This window comes from Dromaius novaehollandiae, chromosome 14, assembly GCF_036370855.1.
Source record: "Dromaius novaehollandiae isolate bDroNov1 chromosome 14, bDroNov1.hap1, whole genome shotgun sequence".
NCBI classification, from domain to species: Eukaryota; Metazoa; Chordata; class Aves; order Casuariiformes; family Dromaiidae; genus Dromaius; species Dromaius novaehollandiae.
Window position 1 is genome coordinate 19,927,375 of NC_088111.1, and position 26,028 is coordinate 19,953,402.

General features: G+C 43.4%; 1 protein-coding gene across 30 annotated transcripts in view; it reads right to left on the reverse strand.

Annotated features, from left to right (window-relative positions):
* MAPK8IP3 (mitogen-activated protein kinase 8 interacting protein 3) overlaps window positions 1–26,028 on the reverse strand; it is an 83,604-nt gene that overhangs the window by 33,269 nt on the left and 24,307 nt on the right. For 13 of the 30 annotated variants that reach the window (XM_064520620.1, XM_064520640.1, XM_064520627.1 and 10 more), the window contains exons 2-9: window positions 25,317–25,437; window positions 24,479–24,549; window positions 23,922–24,013; window positions 16,556–16,579; window positions 12,492–12,636; window positions 6,982–7,228; window positions 4,231–4,333; window positions 1,534–1,652 (exon numbers count right to left, since the gene is read on the reverse strand). In XM_064520620.1, coding sequence (XP_064376690.1) covers window positions 1,534–1,652; window positions 4,231–4,333; window positions 6,982–7,228; window positions 12,492–12,636; window positions 16,556–16,579; window positions 23,922–24,013; window positions 24,479–24,549; window positions 25,317–25,437 — 922 coding nt within the window. The other 17 variants (XM_064520639.1, XM_064520638.1, XM_064520636.1 and 14 more) reach the window with 8 other exon arrangements.

Sequence of the window (26,028 nt, forward strand, 5' to 3'; positions counted from 1 at the left end):
CACGTTGGCTCCGGTCACAGGCAGAGAAAGCCTGTGCTTTCACCTGGAGTCTTCTATCGATTTTTTTCCTCCACCAATCTTGAGTTTGGAACAAACAATAAGTGTCTGAAGACTATAGGCAATGGTCATAACTCCTTTGATTTGTGTCGTGCACAACAGCTATCTTGCAGAGCTAACACCGTGCTTCTAAAGATAAAAATCTACTATATCAAACAGCTATTGCAAGAGTCCTGGCAATAGTCCGTATCTTGTTCTTACATCCCGAAGTTACACAATTGCCTATAAAATATCAATTTCAGAGATTTTGTACTCCATAAAGCACAAAGCACTGAGCTAGCCTACTTTTTAGTCTTCAGTTCTCTCCTTCACAGCTAGGTCATCAGTGAATAGGCTAAAAACTATCTTCTCTGCAGCAACATACTCTTTCAGAGAGTCTTGATGCAAGAATCATACTCAGAGGTGACGTAAATATCTTCGTAATTTTAAGTCTTGCAAAGATGAGCTGCTGCAATTCTGTGTCGTGATTCAGCTGATCCTGTTCTGGATTTCAATCCAAAAGCTCTTCGGTAAAAACTATCCTTCCAGAACCAATTATAAGATAATCCAGAAGCAGCTCTGATGTCAGTAATCGCCAGAAAGGAAAGGTATGCTTTCAAATCAGATCTATTGCTACTCAACTCATGAAAGGCGCTTTGTCCTCATGTCTCCTAAGGCTCCTTAAATTGAGCAGCGAAACTGAAAGTGAGCTACATAGTTTTGAACTTTATCAGCTACCTGTGTTGTCTGAGTACTCAAACCTCACTCATACTGTCCTGGTTCAGGTAAGCATTCAGCAGGACAAAGAACGTGCTTCGTGCTTAAATTCTGCCATGAATTATGGTCTACATAGTCAGAGACCAACACCAAAAGGTATGGCAAGGGCTCAGACTGCAACCGAAAACAAAGTTGTTTCTCTGACTGCTTCAAAGTCTTAGTCAGGAATGTGGAATATAACCAGACTTTGGAAATGACAAGCTCCTTTCAGGATCAGCCTAGAAAGCGATTACATTCTTGAATCAACTATAAAAGGGTAAAAGCCACAATACAGACCATAATATCTCCATATGAAAACAAAGCACTATTGTTTGTTAAAACTTCAAAAGTTAACAAAAGGAGTTACTTTATTGCAGACTTCAAACAAAATCCTTATTCTAAGTGAAGTTGCTACTGTGCAGAATTATTGGGGAGAAAATTTGGGTGAGGAAGGGGAAGGAGCAAGCTTTGAAGCATTTGTGCAGGAGAATCCTATACAAAAATAACTTATGCACATAAAGACAACCCAAATTAACACTACCCAATCATTTAAATTCATTTCTAAGTATGTAATACTGTACTGCTGGTACATATTTCAGTCACAGTATGCCCCAAATTTCATGCCATTTTTAAAGGACACAGATCCAAAGTTCGGAAAAAAAGAGAATTTAAATACTTCTAAAACCTTCACATAGTTTTCACTATACCAGAGAGAACAGAAGGGTTCTAACAGGTTTTTACCTAGCAGATCTGCTCCTTCATCAACATCCCCAATAACCTCGGACCCTGCTGTGGAAAGTTCATGATACAGAGAGTCTGTGTTGATGCCGAATGCTTTGTTCACAATCCCCTGTGTCGGGCTGTTGTTGGAAGAAAAAAAGCAAGGACTCTTGTTACTTGGCAACATTTGAGCTAGAACATTCCTCTCTGAAATGCTGAGTATCGCAGACCATTGCAATTAAAACACTGAGAGCTCTATACCTGTGCACCATGGGCTGACTCAGTGAATGTATTAAGGAAAAAACACATTTTATTCCTCGTATTAAGTTACTTGACAGTACTTATCATGCACAACCTCGAGAAAGCTGGCCTAGCTGATTCCTTTTGAAATCATAATAATTTCTGACTACTAAGTATTTGATGGAAAACTTTGAACTCACAGAAGCTCTCAAGTCTGACTGTTAAGACTGCGCAATGATTCCCACACGCCTATCTACCTAGACAGCACCCTTTACAGCACTAAGATCAGCTAAGGATTCAAATGCGGCAAACAGCAATGGTTTTCTTTTTTCTTTCCCAGGTAAGAAGTGAAATTAGCCTGAATGGTTAGTTTCTTCTTTGGGTGAATTCACATGCATGAATCCTTATTAACATGTCAGTAAAACGTATTTCAGGAAAGGTAAATCAAAGAGAAGAACTTTGGAATTTGCAGATCGAATGTTATCTAATCATACCATAGGGGAGCACATTCCCACATCTTAGTCTCTTTTCTACCACCAAAAATCTTGTATTTCTTGACAGTCTCATGACTCAAACAGAAAAGAGCTGTCGTGGGAGATCACAATAACAGAGGGGGAAGCCACCTCTGGGATTGTCAGTGCATACTCGAAGAATGGGTATTAACGTGGATATAATTTGCCCTGCACTGTTTGAGGGGAATCAGCCAGCAGGAAGAGATGCTGAGCAATGTTTCCAGCAGTCTAAAAGAAACATCAGTACCACTGGAGGTTAGCTCAAGTTGTGTGGCTTTCTTCTTACACAAATCATGTCTCAGTGACCAAGCCTGGAACCTACAAACGTGTTGTAGTAGCTGTCTCTGATATTTCAGGAGCACAATATGCTACATAAAAAGGAGGAGAAGTAAGTTTTTTAACTACAGAGCTATGCAGGCATGAGAGAGCAGCCTGGGAGCACTGAGGAATTCAAGTTCTGACTTGAAGACATAACCCAGCTTGACCCTCTTTAGCAATCAGCTTTCAGAAGCTGTGCCTTGAAAGCGCTCTGGTTTGAAAAAGCAGCAAGCACACTGTTCAGCAGCTCCAGAGTTAGCTTGTATCTTTCCTGTGGCTTTCACTCACTCTACCTGGATCACAGATTGCTCTGCCCAAAAAGCTCCCGGTGGAGCAATGTTCTCCATTCCTTTCTCCTCAGGTTCAGACAGAGCTGGCTCAGCTACCTGGATTTCTCCTGCTGCTGACTCTAAAAACTGCCCATATATTCTATATATTCTGAGGGAGCTTAACTGCAAATACAGTCTAGTCCAAATTATGACCACAATATACTGATTCACAACTGAGAAATGCATCTTTCATCGCTGCTCACAGACACTTCTAGATGAGGGTGCTCAACAGGGGGAACCAGTCCAGATTTGGACTGTGAGAAAATCTTGCCTTGACTTTGTCAGGGTCATTTCATGCATTCCTGTAAGAGTTTGGGGGTTGGTTTTAATGAACCCCTGTAAAATTACCCACCAGACCTTAGTAAAAATGAATCAATGAACCTAGACTAATAATTCTAGAATAACAGCTGCCTCAAAGAAACGTGGTGTCAAAATTAGTATCCTTTAGGGAGCCTCCTATTTAACACAAAACGGGTTATAGACAGGAACCACAGCAACACAGGACTTCAGTAAAAGTCCACAAACTTAGACTCTGTCAGGGTCCTGAGTGCGCTAATTGGCCTTAATTGCCCTGACCAGCCTCATCTGGGACCCCCACTCACATACCTTCTGCCCATTGGTCCAAGGGCTCCATATAAGCTCATGCCTGGGCTTTTAATTCTTATCTGAGTTATACTGTAGGTATATCTGTCTTCAGCCCTGTCTCCTGCTGCTCCTGGAGAGTCCCTGGCCCTAACTCATACCCTCACCTTGCTAGGGGTTGTTGATGCAGCCTGTTATTAGCACCTTGCTCAGATCCTGCAGGACTGCACCGGAGTCAGTGAGGGCACTGCCTGTGCTGGGGTCACCCCCAGCTCCTGACTTATCCCCCTTTGGGGAGCAGCCCTGCTCTTGCTGCTCCCTGACACTTACAGTAAGTAAAACTGAAAAAACCTTCAGTTTTAAAACCAAATTCAGAACTGATCTCCTATTAGACAAATGCATCTTTCCCCTCTCCTTGAAGTCTTAAGCCTCTGTCCCCCTTTCCCGTCTTGAAACTTCTGATGTTATGTTTCCCTGTCCTCCCTGATCCAGCAAGGTAAATTACCCTGTCTCAAACGAACCCAATTCTGGGTCAACTGGACAGGTTCCTACCAGATATCCAGCTGACATTTTCCTTCCCTTGAGAACTTGAAGAGGTTCAGGACCCCTCATATTTCCACTAAGGAGAATGTATGAGCTTAAGCAAACAGCTGCATCTTGAACTCAGTTTGAGCCACAGCGTCCATTCTTCACTCCTCACAAAGCCAGACTAAACAACGGAAAATCACAACCAATACCTGTTACCGGTGCGTTCCAGGCGGGGATCTTGACACATATCCAGCTCTGGAGTAGAGTCTATGATGTCCTGAACATCGGACCACTCATCACTGCTTCCCATCCCTAGAAAAGACAACACATATGATCTAGAGGATCAGGACTCTCAAACGATGGTGTTCCCAGAAGGGATTTCTGGGGCTTTCAATATCAAGACTTCAAAACTTGACGGTGTCATGTGCAAAGTGTTGAAACAGGAACAGAAAGGGGATGAACCTTCTGTCTCTCAATAAAAACCCTTTGCTTACAAAGCAGCTTTGGCCAAGATCTAAGAACACACAGTAATTTTCTGCTCTCTTCAGAGATTACTTAAATTATGAATCGGTACTGAGTCATTTTAGTAAAATAATTTGGCAATACAAATTCTAAAACTTACAACTGATTTAGATAGCCATCACAGTGAAATTTCACTTAGAAGCTGCATTATGCTAAATGTGAGATCTCGTCTGTTTTTGTAAAATCTATTGCCTGAAGCCAATATTCAAAGAAAATAAGGAATTTCCCGCTCTTGTCAAGTTACATGTATTACAAACCAAACTGTTCAAAAGCTCGGACTTACACCTATCCCCCCGAAGTAGTATGAACACAGGGTCTGTTCAAACATGAAATTCTTGAAGGATTAAAGACTCATTTGTAAACTATATTAGTCCCTTAACCGTGTCAGATGTGAAATTTTTGACCTTTCCAAACAGCCTTAGCAGCCAAGTATATAAAGAAAGCGCCTGACAACTTGAGTGTTGATTTTATTGTTTTAGGCTGGCATTGTGCACCAGTTGGCAACAAATGCCATTTCTGAAGACAAAGCTTGATGTGTATCTATTGCCAAACTAAGCATCTATACCCCAGTGGTTTTCAGGCTCACAGTAACAGAGCATTCCTTCTCTATTTTTTCAAGCTGAGAAGCTTCTCTACAAATGCCTTTGAGTACCTTTTTTTGCAGGTTCTGCTCTAAGGCATTTGCATCACTGACAGACAATTATTTATGCACAACACAGATAATTAGAATTCAAGTATCTAAGTTTATCCGCAGCATGGAGATCTGATCCTACATTGCATGTGAGAAATAGCTGAAAGGCTGAATATGCAGAGCGCTTAGGAAAGATGAACGCACAAGGACTTCGGAGTTGCACTCCTATACAGAAGAGCAGATTTTGGCCCAAGAAAGCTATTGATGGTAAACTAGCTTATAAAACAGCAACTGTAAAAGTGACTGTAGGGACAATTATTTAGAGGGCATTAGAACTATAGCTCTCTGAACCCCACAGAGAAATACTGTAAGGCAAACTTATCTTTGAAGCAAATCCAGCATTATCACTGGAACTACTATAGCAATTTTTCCTTTCCTGTGTGCTTAGTTCTCGCTTATTCTTGTTACGTACAATTCCTGGACGTCTTTTGTGGCAGAGACCATGTTCAATTTAGCCAGTACTAATGCTTATACTGACCTGCCTTGGCCAAGATCACAAAACAGGCAGCAATTTAACAGCTGGCTGTGCAGAAGCCATGTGCTTTTATAACGAACTGCATTGGTGTCTGGCAGACTGACCTGTATGACCTGGGAGCCCCTCGGCTGCTAATATAAATACAGAATGGGACTCAAATCATAGCAATTCTCAGCCAAAAGCTATAACAAAAGATGTTATATGTTGTTTTATAGTTTTGATTTGCTAGAAACCCAATTGTGAATGTTAGCAGAGGAACCTCCTCCGCATTACAAGGATTAAAAGGACGATCCTCTGATTCAGGTGCTAACCTTGGAGACCCAGGCTCGTTCAGGCATTCCTGCACAGACTTTCTTTATGATCTTCGGCTAGTTTTACAGTCCTTTTGTAAGTTCGTGACCAGTGAAACAGATCATTTCTCATTTCTGCTGCAAATCTAAACACAGTACAGGCTGGGGGCTGCTTAGATACTACATTGGTATTGGCAGAGTTATATTAAACACCGCAGAAACTGGCTTTCATCATGTTATTCCACCATTTTGTTTATTTAAACAGCCTGGTGCTGAAAGCTTAGGTGATGGCTTTCCTCACTAGACATCATCAATTCAAATCCATAGAGGACTCCAGCAAGTGGAGAAAAAACAACTGTAACTTCCAAAGATCTGAGGGGTTCCTTATACTGGGAACAGACTAAAAGAAATCAGCTTATTTAGCTTAGAAAAACAAAGCTGAATAGCGATATAATTGCTATTTATAAATACATCAGGGTATGGGATAAACAAATGGAAGAGAAAACAAATATTTAATCTGACTGGCAATTCTGCCATATGAACAATGGGGTATAAAATACTTATGAATAAATTCAGACAAGAAATTAAATGGAAGTTTTTAACTATCAGATCAATGAGGTCCAGAAATAGCTCTTCAAAAGCCCAGTTAGACTAAGATGGGACTTGACTGTGCATGAAAGGGGTTCTATGACACAGATGAGGGCAACTGCAGGGGATTGAACTCAATAACCTACTCCCATCCTGAATATTCATGAAACTAGCTATCAACTAACTGTATTACTGAAGTTTTTAAATCTTCTACCCAGGAAACAGCTCACATCCAGTTAGCGTTTTGACGCTCACGTAACTTTCTAAGGAATTCCACCTCAAATTCTATACTTATGAAGCTGATTACCCTTCAGGCTCCCAGCCTTTTCCTGCAACAGACAGGCACAAGCACTGTGAAGTCAAGTACTTTAATGATCATATCCAGTTTCCATACCTATGCTGACGTTCCTCATCTCCTGTGTGACCTGGACTTCCATGTTCCGGCTGTTCCGCTTTTCTCGTGCCCTCTTATTGCTCTTGGCTGTGCCATTGTATTCGCTGACAGGCTGGATGCTCTCATTCAGGGGGGTGACAGCAGCAGAGGGCACAGATGACGTGGGAGTGTTGGACTTGGTTCCAGTGGTGCTTGGTGTGGCAGCTGCTGAGGACTGTCCAGATTCAGACATTTCATCTTGGGGGCACTATGACAATTCCAGGGTGGGAGAAGAACAGAAAGGGAAAAGCACAGCTATACATTTCAATTAATCTCCCATGTGTTGGTTATGGCTGCCTTAAAGCATTATGGAAAAACGAGTCTCGCTCATCACACCAACTCATGTCCAGAGCTCACTGGTCACGCTTGGCACTGCAGCACAATGAAGCAGTGAGTTCTCGTGCTGAACTCAGCAAGCAAATCCAGCCTATTTAAGGACTGATATCCTTCTTCCTTTACTGCTTAGCATTGGTCTTCAGAAGTCACAGCATGTGATCTATTCATCATGCATCTCAAGGAAGACGGCCTTATCAAAGGTGAAAAGCACCTGCAACTCCCACTGACTACAGTGGAAGCTGAAGGGTTTTGGCACTTGCAGTAAACCAGGCCAACGTTTTCCAAGACTGAAAGGCAACATGGATGCTGCTTGGAAAGGATCTGAACTGGCCTTTCAGAGGTTCCGGATGCTGTCATTACTGTAAATCATTACAACAACTGGGGTGCTAGCACTTTGAGAGAACAGAGAAGTATTTTTGACACTAAGCTGCAGAAGCAAAGTGGATACCAAGCTGGGATGGTCTGAGTTTGCTAGCGAAGACACCTACGTCCACCTATCACCTTATGCAGAAGCCAGCCAGGCATGGATCCAGCTTGACAACAGAGTAGAAGCAGATATGATCTCCCCACTTCAAAATGACAGAAGACAAGACCCAAGAATTCAAAAATCAGAAGTTTACAAATTAACATGAGATGGATTTCCAGTGTGAGATGTGCACAAATGGGTCTCAGATTTGCAGACATGACAGCCCCATTTCTCGCAATACCACCTCTTGAAAAACAGGGGAGGCTTTCAGGACTCTGCCAGCGTTTTACACTGTGACCCTTGTTTGTCAATTAAAGCAGCACTGCTTCACGATCCAGCAATTAACTTCCTAACCAATGGAGTAATCACTCCCAGACCCAAATGAGATCTCCCTGTTCTTCACAGCAGCCCACTCTAATTACTGCCTGCAGGGAGATGACAAAACAAATTTTCAGAGTTATACGTGATAATGAGTTGCAATTGGGTGCAATGACATTCAGTAGCTGCACATGCAGACTCAGCTACAATCTTTACTACTTGCCTCTCCTCTCCTGTGCAATTGATAGAAAGCTTCTGATTCTGCCCAGAGGCTGCTTCAAGCCTCTCAGCCTTGAGGCTGTGATGCTGTTTCACTTCACTAATTTGGAAGTTGCATTATGTTGTTCTAATAACAACTTCACACCGTGACAAAAAAATTCAAAATGGGATGAGAAAGAAGACTAAAAAATGGTGACTTAACCCTTTGCAGCCATTTTTTTTTTTAATCTGGACATATTCCTTTAATTAGACTGTCCTCTGTGTGCTTGATCTTAAAATATCCTGCTGTACATTGCACTATGGAAGTCAAAGGTTTTACATTGCATCTGTGCCTTTATACTGGCAATGACAGCTTTATTAAACTACATTACCATTAAATATGATCCACATTTTTTGTATGTTGTTCTTGGATTGTCAGTCCAAACAACACCCACATTCCCGCATGGACTTTCAAATCATCTCCCTGCACATTTGCTGATTTTTAGCATCAAAACTGAGATGGGGACATTTTACTTAGGCTGCTACATGTGAAAACCACACTTCCCACCTCTACTTCATATTTCTGTTCCAGGAGCTATTTTTCTAATGTGTAAAGAAAAAAATATCAAACCAGAACAAATATGACCCAGTAAGCCTTGTGCTACTTCAACTGCAATCTGCCCGCTGTGCTTTCTAATTCACAAAGGGACAAAGAGTACCGAGTGTGAAGTACAATTAATCGTAAAACCTCTTTCCCGCAAACAAAACTTCTCCTGTATGGGATTCAGAGATGTTCTTGTAGCCCCTCTACGTCTACAGGATAACCACAGCCTGCGAGGATCTTCGTGCTGTAAAATAGACACCCAGCTGGGTCCAGTGTCCTTCTTTATTCTTAGGAACTAGATGTCATTCAGAAACGCTGTATCATCAGTGTCTATGCAGCGACACTTGTATCAGAAACACACCCCGCAACCTCTCACTTACTGACACACTCTTCCCCTCACCCAAAACACACCAGTGATATAATCGCTCTGATCTTACGCCTACCCTTTGGTTATACATCTGAATTTTACATTTACCTATAAAATGTCCTTCATATACCTACTAGCCTGCTTTGGAGAAATCCACTCTCGGACTGTAAATACTACCAAGGCACTCCTCTTAGCAATCCAGAAGCTCTACTGGACTTCGCTGAATCTTCTTTCCATTTTCCTGAGTGCTTTATTAATACTAAATATTCTACTAAGTCCGCAGCTCTCCTCTACAGCCGAGGAGGCATTCTCCATAACCCATAGCTCACCCAAAGAAGACTCTCCATAACCACCACTTACCTACAGCCATACCTGTCAACCTCCTAAACATCAAATGTGTAGTAGTGACCTCCAAAATGCATTGCAAAGGCCCAACATTCATAGCAGTCACATGTCACCATGAGTAGCCACAATTGTATGGTTACAACACTGAAAGCATAGTACATAAAAACAAAAACGTTAAAGACTTTCATCTCCAAAACATTACATAAAATAAAGGTACAACTGAATATAAAAATAAAATAATATAATGACAGAAACCAAAACAAAAAATAGTAAATAATAAGTATATAAGGACACTTAAGATGGTAACTACAGTATCACCCCTGGAGAAGGAAAACTAGTCAGAAGATTCAGGATACACACTTTGGGAAGGTGAGTTATGTGTATACAGCTGATGTCAGCGAAATATCAGAGCTGCTGCAGAAGAGAAGAGGAGCACATCAGCAGTAATGCTGAGATTTCAGCCATGCAAAATACTTAAGAAACAGCATTTCAGTCAGAGAGCGTGTAAGAAGTTTGCAGGAGGAAAATCTCCATTCCAAATTGCAAATCTAGTCAGTCAGTCAATCACTCCCTTTAATTGTTCATACGTTTGCTCCACACTCTTAGGAAAGCCACCGTAATACACTATCCATCTGAGTTTTCCACAGCCCAAGCACTCCAACCGCACCTATTAGTTAGTCTCCTTAAAGCCAGCGCCCGGTTCCCAAATTTACCTAACAAGCACCAACAGCGAGCCCAGCACTACCTGTCAGAAATACCCAGAGCAGCGCACTAGTACCTCTGCACAATGTTCTCTTGTAACCAGAAATGGATTTTTGGCCTGACACCACCGACAACAGATTACAAAGAGATCCAGTCAGTAACCCATTACCTGAACATGGAAATCAAAACATTTAATTTATCTGAATTCCTGTCGTCTTCCCCTGCAGTGCAGACACTGAATTACTGCTGAGTACCACTCAACACTTCCTGAAAAGCTTTTAGAGACTCTGCAATGGTGCAGCTAGAAGAATTAAGCCTTAGCAAGTCTGTGGAAGATGGATCTAACCCCAGCTTCTGAAAGCTAACCCCTGCCACACACGCCTGATCAATAGAGAGCTCTGGGGTGTGTTTACACCATACACTATAGCACCGTCCGGAGATCCCAAGAAATAAGCTAACTCCAGAACGGGAAGCAGCGTGGTCTCTGTAACTTTTGGTTGCTGTGCGTCCTTGTAGCAGTGCTGTGTTGGCATAGCACTATCCTGCTTGAAGAAAGATGTTCATAGTATGTCTTCATTTCCCACTCCTTGATTACATCACTGCACTATGGCATTGCTATTCCCTAATTTCAGGAACCGCACTCCAGAAATTACTGTAGGACCTGATGGACATTTTGTGAGATGCTATGTTTCCCAAACCTGCGTGCCTCTAACGCTAAAGCAAACTTTGGGTTCCAAGAACAGTCTCCATCCTCTCCACGGATCTTGCTTATGCCCACGTTATACCTTTAGATTTTCAACTTTTGCAACAGCAGAGGGTTGATGCAGTGCTAAGGTCTGTGCTGTGCTAGGCCTGGCTGCTTTCCAGAGGTAGAGTTAAAAAAGAGGAGTTGCTGCTTCGTGTTCTGCGTACCTTTTTGAATTTGTCTGCATTACTTGTGCTGTACCTTCTGCAGAGTCCCCAGGGCAAAGTGCTATTAGTATAGTCTGGAGACATGCAGAATGGCCATAACAACATGTTTTTTTTTCTCTTTCTCTTTACTATCTTAATGGATTTTACAGGATTACTGATTTGTAACTTTTCAAGAGGAAGACAGTCTCCTCTTAGGTTGCCTTAATATGAGACATATGAAACACCTGATGTTCTACAAATTCCAGTCAGGGGACAGAATATTCTATCAGACACTTTTAAAGCAGACCTGGAAGCAGTTCCAGGCACTGTGGGATATCGGTGGACATACCGCAAGCAGAGCTGGGAACATGTGCTATGGGCTGTCAGGCCTGTCACAGGGGATTTCTGGAACATCATTCGAAGACAGAAATTTGGTGGGACTCTGAGCTGGTGAGATATTAGTCACCATGTATAGTCTAAAATGTGAACAAATGCACAGAACCGTCAACTAAGAGTACAACTTCTGGGCCTTTGGGCTCAATATAGTCTCTGAAAGGTAGAGCAGAGCATCACAAGCAATAGGCAGGACAATCCAGCTGCTTCAGCGCAGGTGCAAGGCTGTGAGGTTTCTGGCAAGCCGCAGTGCAGAAGGCAGCGTATTGAAGGTGACAAGTGCAAGTTTAGAGCAACAGACTAAGTGAGGAAATGAAATATCTGAAAGTGCAGTGTAAGACTTGGGTATTCAGATAGGATTAGGACCCTTTTTTACTGAAGATGGTAAGTCCAAAACTGTGATCAGTCAGAAAGGACAAACACTGGAGAGCAAATGCAACCCAGTGCCTGGTCCCAGCTGAAGTGCAGAAGTATTGCTCTTATAAACAGGGGGGGTGGAAAGGTTCCACCATTTCCCCTCCCAAATGAGCTATAAAAAGCAATGGATTTAATTTCCTTAAATCCCTAACTCCTTCCTTTCCACTTGGGGCCAGCCAAGCAAAAGGCATTAACACTGAGATGAGAAGGTGACAAGAAGCATGAGGAGTTGTTAAATCCCTCCCCCACCACACGTCAGACCTGCAAAACGCTAGCCTCCCGCCTACAGCACGGCTACTAGAAAGAGCAGACGCCCAGGAGGGAGAGGCTGCAAAGGGTTATGGACACAGACTGGTCTCTGTCTTAATGAGAACATGGGATGCTATTGACAGTTGGAGAGTGGGAAACCCTTGCTCCGTGGTGGTCTATAAAACCTTGTAGCTGGAGTTGGACTGCAGCTGGCCGAGGTCACTCAGGTGCCAGTGGTCCAGTGTTGGGACGATCTTGGCCCCTATCTGCCCACGTACCATTCCATCCGCGAGGGGGAAGACATTCAGAGAGTTAGGACGCTCCTTCCTGCTAAACAGAGAAACACAGAGAGAGAAGGGGAAGCAATCGGTTAGCCACTCACAAGGTTCTTATAGAAAAGAAACCACACACCAGCTCATGTGAAATATTAGTCACCAGAAATTGAGTTGCACTCCTGCCCCTCACTCAATAGCTGTGTGGACTCTGAACACCCACAGTTCCATGGTGGTGTCTATTCAGCCCCATGGTGGCTATTGCTAGAGCTGTACATCTTCCTGGGCAGAGCCTATAGAAGGGGGAAGGGGCCAAGAGACCACAACAGACACAACTGACTTCACGGTCAATATGAAAGATTCTGGGGGAATGAAAAAGTGCAAGGGACCGTGAGGCAATTTAAGTCAATATATCCTCTGAGAAACGGAAGGCATTGTAGAAAAATAAGCCAAAGCAAACAGCTCCCTTCTGTGAATACCATGCAGCTGACACCCATAGATCCTAGAGATCTCATCACTGAGTCACGAAAGAGGCTGAAGTGAGTGTCACCTACATGGCACTTCTGTATATCCCAAATCTGGTTTGCTCCAACAGCAGAAATCAGACTTCCAGGTTACTTCATGTATTAAGGAAAAAAAGTAACAATTGCACCCTCTGATCACCTCTCCATATCCATGTTATAATCCATTCAAAATCCATGGTATAAACAAACATGTAAATGAACATATCAGTCACATGGCCAGATGTCTGTAACGATGTTTTCTTCACCTCTCATTTTTTCTGGCAATTGTAGGTGACCAGCTAGCTTTGGGTTTGATTGCGAATATATCAGCTGGCACAGATTTTGAGACTAAGTTCCAGTGGGAGAAAATCTAGAGCAAGTAGTGGAGGTGGAAAAGGCTGCAGCAGCAGGCCAAAACCCAAAACCAGCACCAGTTTTTGTGCCAGGGAAGCAGGCCTGCAGGGACCGGAGCAGACATCCGCCTAGCAGATCTCAGCAGCCTCCACTAGCTGGGTTCCAGTGGTCCTCCAGAGACAAACCAAGCTGATCCTCTGTGCAACAGGCACCCACAAAGGAGTTCAATAACGATACTTCACCAATTCCTTTATGGGTCTATTCCCCCTTTGCTCAGTTTCCCACTTACTGGTACAGAAAGAGGTAAAATCTTCCTATCTGTACACCAGAATTAGTGGCACTAGACCTTAATGTATCTTTCCTTAATGATCATCAGCACTGGTCTAATTGCTATGCAAAAAAAGTCTGGCTGTGAGAAAGGTGGACAGATTTGCCTAAAAAATCAATATTGAGACTTTAAAAATCAAACTAAGCAGATAGGCTTGTCGGAGTTAATGCACCAGGAACAGGGCAGGAGTGAAGAGTCTCCCCTCAAATGCACATGCATTCCCCTTCTCGGTGGGGCTCCATGTCGATGCTGTGGGATGCTGCTCCTGGACACAGAGATCATTTCTCCTGAGACCTGGCCAAGCCACCATTACAACTGCTCCGCTTGTGACCTTGCATGAAAACGACTGCAACAAAACCGAAGACCCCTGAGACCTGTGCAAACGCACTGACACAGAGGCTGATGCAAGGGCCAGCTCATTTACAGAGAAAGAGGTGGAGTGTGAATAGAAGAAAATGTCTGTGCAGAAAAATCAAAACACCCAGCCCTTCGCTCCTCATTTTCTCATTGACCCAAGGCACTGTGCTGACATGCCAGAGTAGCTCATGGTGAGGAGTAATTGCTTGCTGTGGCCCATCTGTGATGGGCAGAAAGGGCAGAAAAGCGTTCCCTGTGTAGCTCAGCAAGGAAACCTGGGATGTGCTTTTCCTAAGAATCTGCATTTAAACCTTCTCCTGAAGATCCTAAAGATTCATGCATGGAAGTTTCATAGAAAATCCTCTTACAAAGGCAGCAGGTAAATGTGCATTTTAAAGGATCACTAATCAGACAACCTGAATAAGCTTAGTTTGGTTTACAGAGTAGATACAATCATTGTTCAACAGATTCAAAGCCAGATTCACGTATAATTGGGATTATCAGTTTCCTTTTAGCCTTTCCACTTGGAAGGAATGCCTGTAAGGTGCTTGCTACTTTGTGAAATTAGCAGTCACTGCAGTCATAGAAAATACTCCATGATCATTTGCTTAAATACTGATTAATTATCTCTATCCTGCCATTTATACCTGCTCCTAATATGTCATGATGACAGATTAGTGACAAACTATATTTATTCTGTCTTGCTATGTTTACTATTAACCTACCTCTCCTGATCCTACTGCTATCGTTCCAAGACATTAAAGAGTTGCAAACGTATTTTACTTTCTAAATAACTTACTAGGGAAACTTTTTTCCCCTAATATGAAATCTTCACCCCTGTCACCATACTGATCTAAAGCCCACAATAAGCTCTAGTCAATTAGATGTGAGAGACCATGAAAAGATTCGAAACTATAAATTGGAGCTTTATGCCACGAAGAGGGAAGATTCCTAGTTTTATGATCAGAGATATAATGGCCCAAAAGTCCCAAAGATCCCTTTTTAAAGGAATCACTCTGCTCAGGAAGGAAAACAAGTATTTTAAGCCAGTTTTAGAGCTGCTTTAAATGTTAGTTTCATATCTTTCCTCTTTTTCAGGTTAGAATGATGGTCCTAAGGGAGTCATGCTTCACAGGTGGAGGAAAAGGTAGGTGGAGAAAAGCTCCTGTAACTCTCTAAAACATTCCTAAAAGGAGTTTATTTTCTGCAAAATAAATGGTGCATAGAGAATACCTAACAGTATGCTATAAATACTTTTTTGCTGCTATGCTGGGATGGCTTAACAAAACTCACTGCATTGCCATTTCTTAAAAATCTAGCCATCTCATACGCATGCTGACAGAAATATTAAACTATATTTCCTCTTTAGGTAATCGCTGCTAGATTTCTTTGGGGAATCCACAGCTTAATTTCACATTGCTATGCAAACACGCACACAGTCAGGATGGAAGGGGATGCGGTAGTCAGCGTACAGTGAACGCAGGAACTCTACACTCCATGCCGAACAAGGCACAGAGGCGCACAGTCTCAGCAGTGACAATCTGCAGGATCTTCAGGAAAGCTTTGAAAACTGCTTTCAAAATTTCCTTGCCGAGTTGCTTTGGAAACACTTTCCCATCCTTCCTCTATCTCCTGGGGAAGGGCACAAACTGGAGAAGAGATAACTGTAGCTTTCCAGCCCTGGGGCTGACTTTACCAATCGGGTCTTAATGTAGTTTAGAGTATCCTCAAGGCTAGTCTAAATTTTGAGTGCTCACTACAGCCCTTTGGAGCAACCTTCATAAACCAAATTCTTTCCCATATAGAGGGACTCTTTTAAAAATTGATTAGTTCTGCCTTGTGTTTATATGGCAAATGTCAAACTCCTCAAAAAAAGGTTTACAGTAGCCAAAACATGGGATCAGGATGCTTTTGCAGCAACATCCTAAAGGTCATAAAACATAACCAAACTGTTTGTTTGCCAACACTTGAAAATGAGAATTGCTCTCTTTGTAGGCCCAGGGCAGAGGACTCATTGCGCAGGCCAAAGCCAGAAGTGCCTTCTGAGAGTCACCAACAACAGCGTGCATCTCTGTCCTGCTCAGAAAACATGGCTGCTTTGTACTGTGTGGCAGCCTAAGGGAGAAAAGACCTTTAAACCTTCAGGAATGGGAAATACAAACATCTGATCGCACAGGACTGATTTGCTTTTGGGATCAAAGTTCAGCATCTGCTTTTGAGCACACAAGCTTCTTCCTGACATATTAACACAGCAGCTTGCCGGCTCCCCTTGCATCAGCCCAACAAACTGTCACCTGTACGAGCAAGTCTAACACGGATACCAGTAGGCAGAGATGGCAAACGGGCCGGTACGGTACATTCCCAACACCGCTGCCGCTCAACCACAACCTCCAAAACGAAGATTAACAAAGTTAAGATGCAGCAATAGGATTTACCTTTTCCTCCATGACTGGCGATGACTGCAGTGACAAACATAACAGCCAAAACAGAGCAGCAATCGCACAAGAAGCGAGACAAAAAAACAACCATTAGAGAGCAAAGGTCATGCAAACGTGCAGCCCTCCATCGACACGGTGTACCATGCCCCCATACTCACACAGTGCACAAGTGCACACCCCACTCCTCACCCCTCTCCGATGGCGAGAAACACCCGTGTACCCCAACAGTTCTTGCACAAACGTTTCTCTAAGTGACAGGCAAACATACTTAGAGCCCCCGTGGGCTTGTGCATATATGTACCCATGTAGTATAACCACACAAAACACACCCAAGCACATCCATGGATGAAAACGAACAAAAGCGTTCACACAGACACCCGGGAAGGCTGTGAGAAACGTATGCCCGTATCTCCCCGCACTGCGCACCAGTGCACCACGATGCACAAACGCTGGTGCTCACCCACACGCAGCCGCGTAGCGACACGGAAACACACACCCAGCAGAAACGCTTGTGCTAATACAAACACGGAGCCACACACACACAGGAACAGTGCAAAGCTTGAAATGAAGGAAAAAGCCCTCTTTCCCACTGGTTGTTCATACAAATTCAGGTCAAAGCCCTGTCAGGGGATTTGACAGACAGACAATGTATAGCCCTTCTCTTTTTTTTCCCCTCTCCCAGGAGACTAGCAATATGTCACACTTAAATCCACAAAAAACTGCCTAGCACAAACTAGCACAAACTCTAGCACAGAGAGGCAACTGCTGATGAAAGTTTTGCCCTTCACCCCAGGAGAGTGGTGGTCTTGCAGATACGACCAGTAATGCTTTTCACTGCGCTTCTCTTTCACTGAACGATAGCATGAAGTTACAATTAATTTGAGCTTATTAGAAACTTAGGGAAATCTCATTAAAATCAATTTCCACCATGCAGTCCAAACTTGGCAGATACATCTGAGAGCCACCATTTAAAACAGGGAGGCTCTGAGCACGCTTTCGCCTGTATTACTTTTACGGTGGAAGAACTTCCACAGATATATTCTCATTTACAGAGGGATACGTGGGAAGAGGAACAAGCCTAACATCCTTATCCCATTAACGTTGTGACACAAGATCAGCCCGGGTTCTGGGAACGTGTTAAATTCCCAGACCACCAGCGGGAGAGGAGAAAGAGGAAGAATAGTGGGACACAAAGGAGATTTTATGAATGACACCTGCTCTTGTATTCAGAACATCTACAAACTACCGGTTCTTTTTGCCATGTCTTATCCTGCATTCTGCACCCATCAGGCCTGTCCCATTTGCCTAGAAAGATTATCATCTATCTTTTGCTATCTTTTTTTGCTAATAGATTTTTATATTTTAGACAAACCATTTGGATACTGAGTTCATCATAGCCTTCAATCAGGAAATGGCCAGAGCAATTGGCAGACACCAAACGCTGTACTTTGTACTTATTTTTATTATTCTAAACCACTGTCTGCATCAGCAGGTATCAGCACACCTGGGTGCCTCCCTGAAGTGCCTGCGCCCTAATGCATGCCACATGGGAAAGAAGCAGGAGGAATCAGAAGTCTGTGGGCCCTTGCAGGGCTGTGATCTTGTTAGGATTACGGAGACATGACAGGGTAGCTCAGACAACTGGAACGCTACAAAGGATGGATACGGGCTCTTTAGGAAGGACAGGCCAGGAAGGGGAAGGGGGGAGTTGCCCTTTGCATGAGAGCAGCTCTAACATATGGAGCTCTGCCATGGGGTGGACAACGGGCTGACTGAGAGCTTCTGGGTAAGCATTAAGTGGCAGACTAACATGGGTGACACTGTTGTGGGTGTCTGCTATAGGCCACCAGATCAGGAAGAAGTACATGAGGCCTTTTACAGACAGCTAGAAGTAGCTCCACATTTGCAGGCCCGGGTCCTCATGGGGCACTTTAACCACCTCGATACCTGCTGGAGGGACAACACAGCAGGGCACAGGCAATCCAAGAGGCTCCTGGAGAGCATCAGTGACAATTTCCTGATACCAGTCTGAGAGGAGTGAACGAGGAGAGATGCTCTGCTGGACCTTGTACTACAAATAAGTAGGGCTGGCTAGGGATGTGAAGGTTGAGGGTAACCTTGGCTGCAGTGACCATGAGATGGTGGAGTTCAGGATCTTGAGAGAAAAGGGCAAAGAGCAGTATCATGACCCTGGATGTCAGGAGAGCTGACTTTGGCCTCTTCGGGACCCTCTTGGAAGAATTCCTTGGGAGAGGGTCCTAGAGGGAAGGGGGTTCCAAGAAAGCTGGTCGATATTCAAGGATCACTTCCTCCGAGCTCAAGAACGGTGCATCCCTGTGAGCAAGAAGTTGAGCAGAGAGGGCAGGAGACCTGCACGGATGGAAAAGGAGCTCCTGGAAAAACTCAAGATGAAAAGAAAGTATACTGCATGTGGAAGCAGGAACAGATAACCTGGGAAGAACAGAAGGACATTGTCTGAGTATGCAGGGATGGGCCTAGGAAGACCAAGGCCCATCTGGAGTTTAATCCAGCAAGGAATGTCAAGGACAACAAGAGGGGCTTCTGCAAATACCTCAAAAACAAAAAGACAACTAGGGGAAAATGGGGGCCCACTGCTGAATGGGGCAGGGGCCTTGGTGACAACGGACGCAGAAAAGGCTGAGGTACTGAATGCCGCCTTTGCCTCAGTCTTTACTACTGGCCTTCAGAATCCGAGGCCCCAGGGACCAGAGGGGAAAGTCTGGAGAAAGAAAGACTTTCCCTTGGTAGAGGAGGATCAGGTTAAGGATCACTTAAGCAAACTGGACACAAAAAAGTCCATGGGTCCTCATGGGATGCATGCATGAGTGATAAAGGAGCTGGCCAATGCCATTGCAAGGCCATTCTCAGCCATCTTTGAGAAGTCATGGTGATCAGGAAAGGTGAGCTTCCAGTTGGGGACTGGAAGAAAGCAAATGTCACTCCAGTCTTCAAAAAGGGCAAGTGGAGGACCCAGGGAACTAAGGCCAGTGAGCCTCACCTCAGTCCCTAGAAAGGCGATGGAACAACTAATCCTGGATACATTTCCTGGACTCATTTCCAGGCACATGAAGAACAATGTGGTTGGGAGTAGTCTGCATGGGTTCGCAAAGGGGAAATCATGCGTAACCAACCTAACGGCTTTCTCTGATAGAACGACTGGCTGGGTAGATAAGGAGAGAGCAGTGGATGTTGTCTATCTTGACTTTGGTTAAGATTTGACTTGCGTAAAACCATGTCAACACTGTCTCCTGTAACATCCTCATTGGCAAGCTGATGAAGCATGGGCAAGTTGAGAAAACAGTGAGGTGGACTGAAAACTGGCTGACCAGCTGAGCTCAGAGGGTTGTGATCAGCAGTGCGAAGTCTAGGTGGAGGCCAGTAACTAGCAGTGTATCCCAGGGGTCAATACCGGGTCCAATCCTGTTCAACATCATCTTCAATAACCTGGATGGTGGGACAGAGTGCACCCTCAGCACGTTTGCTGATGCTACAAAACTGGGAGGAGTGGCTGAAGCACCAGAGGGCTGTGCTGCCATTCAGAGGGACCTCGACAGGCTGGAGAGATGGGCAGAGAGGAACCTCATGAAGTTCAGTAAAGGGAAGTGCAGGGTCCTGCACCTGGGGAGGAATAACCCCAGGCACCTAGGGAGTGGGGAATAACCCCAGGCTGGGGGCTGACCAGCTGGAGAGCAACTCTGCAGAGAAGGACCTGGGGGTGCTGCTGGACACCAAGCTGACCAGGAGCCAGCAGTGTGCCCTTGTGGCAAAGGAGGCCAACAGTGTCCTGGGCTGCATTAGGCAGAGCGTTGCCAGCAGGTGGAGGCAAGTGATCCTTCCCCTCTGCTCAGCCCTGGTGAGGCCACACTTGGGAGTGCTGTGCCCAGGTCTGGGCTCCCCAGTATTAGAGAGCCATGGAGCTGCTGGAGCAAGTCCAGCGAAGGGCTACTGAGATGATTAAGGGACTGCAGCCTCTGTCATATGAGGAAAGGTGGAGAGAGCTGGGACTGCTCAGCCGGGAGAAAGAAGAGAAGGCTCAGGGGGATCTTACCAATGTGTATAAATATCTGAAGGGAGGGTGTAAAGAGGATGGGTCCAGACTCTTCTCAGTGGTGCCCAGTGACAGCACAAGAGGCAACGGGCACAAACACAGGAAGTTCTGTCAGAATATAAAACTTCTTCCCTGGGAGGGTGCCTGAGCACTGGAACAGGTCGCCCAGAGAGGTGGTGCAGTCTCCTTCCTTGGAGATGTTCAGACGCTGTCTGGACAGGGTCCTGGGCAACCTGCTCTAGGTGACCCTGCTTGAGGAAGGGGGTTGGACTAGCTGGTCTCTAAAGGTCCCTTCCAACCTCAACTCTTCTGTGACCCCACGGTACAGTCTCCCTTGATCTACACACAGCTGTGGCTTTCTTTCCTTTACGGACATTCTGCGAAAAGGCTCTGGTAGCCTCACCAGTGAGAATACACAAATCACATTAACTGATTCAGAATAAAGGCAGGCTCTTTCTCTGAGATACCAGCATGTTCCAGCCCCAAGTTATTCTTGTAGTCAAAGCTACAAAAGTATCTAATTATTACAGGTGGTGATGAAACAGCAAATAGACACTAACTCAAAAGACTAAAACCTGTATTTTTCCTTGCAGAGCTGGAAGAGAGGGGGAGCATGGATCACGCATCAGTTGCTTCAGTTTTAGGTAAAACTGTTCATTTTTGAAAACCAGTTCTGCAGAGGAGGCGTGCGCAGATCAGTTCTAGAACTTTGAAATCCTTGGATAAGTGGCTAAAAGGAGCTCATCCAGACCTATTCAGAAGCCTCCTGAACCAATTCCTTATAGGTCTGATTCAGAACCGCATTGTAAAGCGGAGAGAACATGTGGGAGAAAAACTAGATGAGTCAGTCTGCCTCTGAGTTGAGGGGAAAACAGTTTAAGTCTGTGATCTTTCTGCCCTTGTGATGTTGTTAAAACGTTTCTGCCTATTGAATGGCAGTAGGCTGATGTTCTCTCTATAGAACTAAAGAAATGTGAAAATAAACTGGCATTTAACTTCAAGCCACGATGTGTCATGTCTGCTCTGAAGCTCACAGCTCCCCCAGTCCCTAACTGAGACAGAAATAGCAGCAGGATAAACACAGACACCAGCACGGCTATTCTTCCCGTAAAATAACTGCATCTTTCAATCTAGCTGGCATTTCCCACCCACCTGAAACGATCTAGTCTATCCTGTTCGCTCCCTACCATGGAGCATCTAAGAACTCTTGCACAGGCATCTTAGCAGAGCCACACAGCACTGCAGTAGCTTCAAGTGTGGATTTTTTTGTAGTTAGTGAGCACAAGTATGTCATCAGTACCAAACCAGAGACTGGCTCTTTCCTAATCTAGTAGGGTCTCCTGCCTTCCATTCAAATCATGCTGCTCTGGCAGAAAACAATGTGCTAGTTAGAGAATAAATATCAAGGCTGCAGGGGATCTGGCAGGAGTCCCAGGCTATTTACCAAAGTTTCTGAAGACACATGCCTTCTACTGCTCTCTTCCTCCCCAAGCCTCTTTCACAGGGGGTCCCTTTTTCTCTCCCTTTCTCATTTACAATACACAGTCAAAACTTTGGCAATCTGGGTTCAGCTGGTTCCAGAGCAGTCTAATCCAGTAAAAGGAAGCCATAGCAGACAGAGGGCTTTAGTGTTTTTTGTTTTTTGTTTTTTTTTTTAATGTCAGGACCTGAAAATTCCTTTCAACTACATTACCTCAAAGGCAACTGACACACTGGTATTTAAATGTCACAGACCTAAATACGAGGTACTATAGTAGCCTTGCTTATTTGTCCTTTACTCTTACTATCTTCTTTTATTCTTAATTTCAAGTAATTTTACTCCTTCTTCATCTCAAAACTTTGCTCGATGCTTTTTGTATTTCACCATTCCTGTCAGATAATACTGCTTCCCCTTCAAAAACCTTCACGGCTTTCTGCTTACCTATTTTTTCCATTATTTCCAACCTCATGTCTTCTCCCATGCTGCCTCCTGTGTATACTCTGACATGCCATCCCTACTCCTTTTCTTAGCCTAATGCTCTCTGAAGATTTATTTTTGAATGAAGTTCAGAGATATTAGCCAAGATCAGTCAGATGCATTTTATGAGAGGCCAGAGAAAACGTAGTTATCTGGTCATCTCTTCTGAGTATTCCTGAGCTGCTGGTACTGTCTCTTGTTTATTTTTAGACCAACAGCTCCCATGGCTTGTGGTCAATGTGTTTGTAAAACCTTTTGATATTGCTCAAGGCCAGAAGAAGTTAAAAAGTTAAAAAAGAACAAGCAAGAAGAACAAAAAGATTGACTTTTCTTCAGCACATTACTTGGTCAATACTGTTCCCTCAGGGACTACTGTTTTAGTTTAAAACTTTCTGGGCTAGAGAGTGTCATAATAGTGTTAATCATATCATTAGCATGTAATGATTAACACAAATAATAATTTGATATGCATAAGAATTCCCACAGAGAACATCTTTCTTATGGCTGAGTCACTTAATAGACCCTACTTGATCTGAGTAGATTAATATTACATGTTATGTGATTTATTACTTCTCTAACCAATATTTCTGGAACTTCTCCTTTGTTATTTCTCATCCCATGGGTATTGTTAGTAGTATATAAACTCATCACAGAGAAAGCATCTGGTTTCTTCACACACTGGTTAAAATCACAAGTATCTGTATTGAAATCAATGCAACTGCAACTTTTCTGCTTTAAATTCGACCTAAGGACTGATGATTTTACACACTGAAGTTCTTTCCTACTGCTCTCGTTCTTTAAAAAAAGGCTGATTCTTACTGGATTGGTGCTACAAAAATGGGGGGGAAAATATCACCTTCTTGGGCATAAGGAGATCTACCAGATGACTGACTCTACAGAAATCTTCCCTTGAAGAAACAGAAGAAATAAAATATGAGCTAATGCATTTAATTGCTACATTTTTGTTGCCTTCTATCACACGAACACACAAAAACACACACACACGCACATACACAACTGTATGCTCTTTGCCATCCCCAATCATTTTATAAACTTTTTACATGCCACCTGAAAATAAAAACTTACTTTTCCAGAGGCCCATAACAACAGTAGCATGGCCAGGCCTAAGCTTTGTAACAGAATACATAACAAAGCTCCTCTTCACCCAGCCTTAGACAACTTACCTACAACTTAAGCATAGCCCATTACAAGTAAGCTTTCACAATCCATGCCCACAGGGAAAAATCCCTGTTCTGGTTTCTTTTGCTCTCAAATACGTGCACTCAGCTTTTAAGTTCCTGGATGGTATACATTACATGGAGAGGTTATGGCCCTACCTTCTCCCAGGTACACTTCCCTCAGTTTGATTATTTCCGCCAACTTGCTGCATCTTGGATCGCTCAATGTGTTCCACATAGGTCTGAATCATCTGCGAAGAGGGAAAAATCCATAAGCCAAACAGAAGAGCAAAAAAATCTCAATTGCTTGATCTTCTCCAGCATCCATTTCTAATTCCCTTTCTCTTTCGCATATATCTTTGTCTTTGCTATTCTTTTAAGCTGATGATATAAATGAATGGACTACTCTGACAGAAAATAGGGTCAAAAGATGACTTAAGCTCAATATCGTAACAGAAGGTCCACAGAAGAGTGTATCCAAAAATAATGAAAAATGTCTCCTGGAGGCTAGTTGGCAGCGGGACATGGGGTAGCGGGGCACTGTTCCAGAAGTTCAGAAGCTATAGTCATCACTAGTATTGTAAAGCTCAATTCTTTGACATGATTTTACACATGGGCTAAGAGTTTGGGTTTTTTTGGTTTTTGGGTTTGTTTGGTCGGGGTTTTTTGTTTGTTTGTTTGTTTGCTTTTTAGAAAAAAATGAGATGACAGCCTACCTCTGTGTGACGTTGATGCAGAGCATTATATTCTTTCTTCATTTCCGATTCACGTTCCTCCAGTCGTGAAACTACCAAGAAAAGATTCCAACCGTCAGCTCACATACACATTAGGCTCCACAAAGCTTATACAACAAAATAGACACGTTTTGTTAGAAATGAATTCATACGTACTGAGCAAAACAAACAGGAACAGAGTAATGCACATTATGGAATCTGATTTTCGTTGCAAACTCATTTCATGGTTACCAACATGTTCCCAAGATGAGCAGACCAGACAGTGCAATGACAGTTTAGAAGCAGAGTTCTTCAGCAGTAGACTGGTGTCCTACAAATGTGCTAGCTTGATGACAGTTCAAATTATGCTTTTGGTGGGCTCCTCTGGCTATTTGAGGAACAGGAATACTAGACAAAACACCAATTACTTCTGATGGTAACCTCAGCCAACAAAACACAGCCACGCATGTGAGGGAAGTAGCCTTAAAAAAATTAAACATGATAGTTTATACAAAAAAAAAGGGAGGGGTATTTCTGTTCAGAGAAAGAAACTGGAAACCAGGTTCTGAAGCTTCACCAGTGGCCCAAATATTGCAGCTGGAGAGACTGAGCATGTTCCACACAGGAGAAACAACGAGGCCTCTACCAAATCAGCGTTAGATACATCCCATCCTTTAGATGGCTCAGAAGTTCCTACCAAAGTAAGGGATAGCTGGAGAGTCCAGGCTTTGCACACATTAGTTTAAAATACAAACAAACAAACGAAAAATATTTCAGAGTAGCAGTATACACTCATGGAAAGCCATCTATATAATCATATCTGTTGCACAACTTGGCTTACTCTGATCTGCATAGTTTTTGGTCTTCAGCTCCAGCTGTCGAGTCTGAAATTCAAGGTGTTCCACTTGGATTTGTAGTTCTTTCTTCTCCTGCTCCAAGGCATCTTCAAACTCTATAAACTTCTGAATAGGGAAGAAGCAGAGAAAAAGTCAAGGGTAAGGAATAAATGTAAAACGTGCTTTCCCTGTAAGACTTTTCCTCTCCTCCCTCACGGAAATGAAAAATTGAGAGAATAAATTACAAAACAGGAAATATGATTTTTTTTTAAAGTACTGGAAGTAGCACAATAGCATTTAATCAAGTTGAACAGAATGTTTTCTAAGAGAAAATATTAACTGTATTTAGTGTATAATAATATATAAACTACAGTCCCATACAAGCTACATAAGCCAGTGCAATTCTGTCACCTTCAGTAATATTGTTCTTTCTCATGCCAGGATGATTTTTGATTCCTGTTAATTTAAGGGGGAAGAAGATAAATTCTATTTCATAGTCATATATTTATAACGACATATGTCAGAAACCTCCTTCAGGTTGATTCTTCTATTAGAGCAGTTTTAGAAAGCTTCAACTATAGTTCAGTTTTTGTAATTGTAGGCATAATCCGTGTTGCGGGTAAACTTTGTAGAAAACTTGCCCACAACCATCAGACTTCATGGTCACCTCCACAATCCACTTCCCAGAGCTTGGACCAGAGGTTAGAAAGGTTAGAA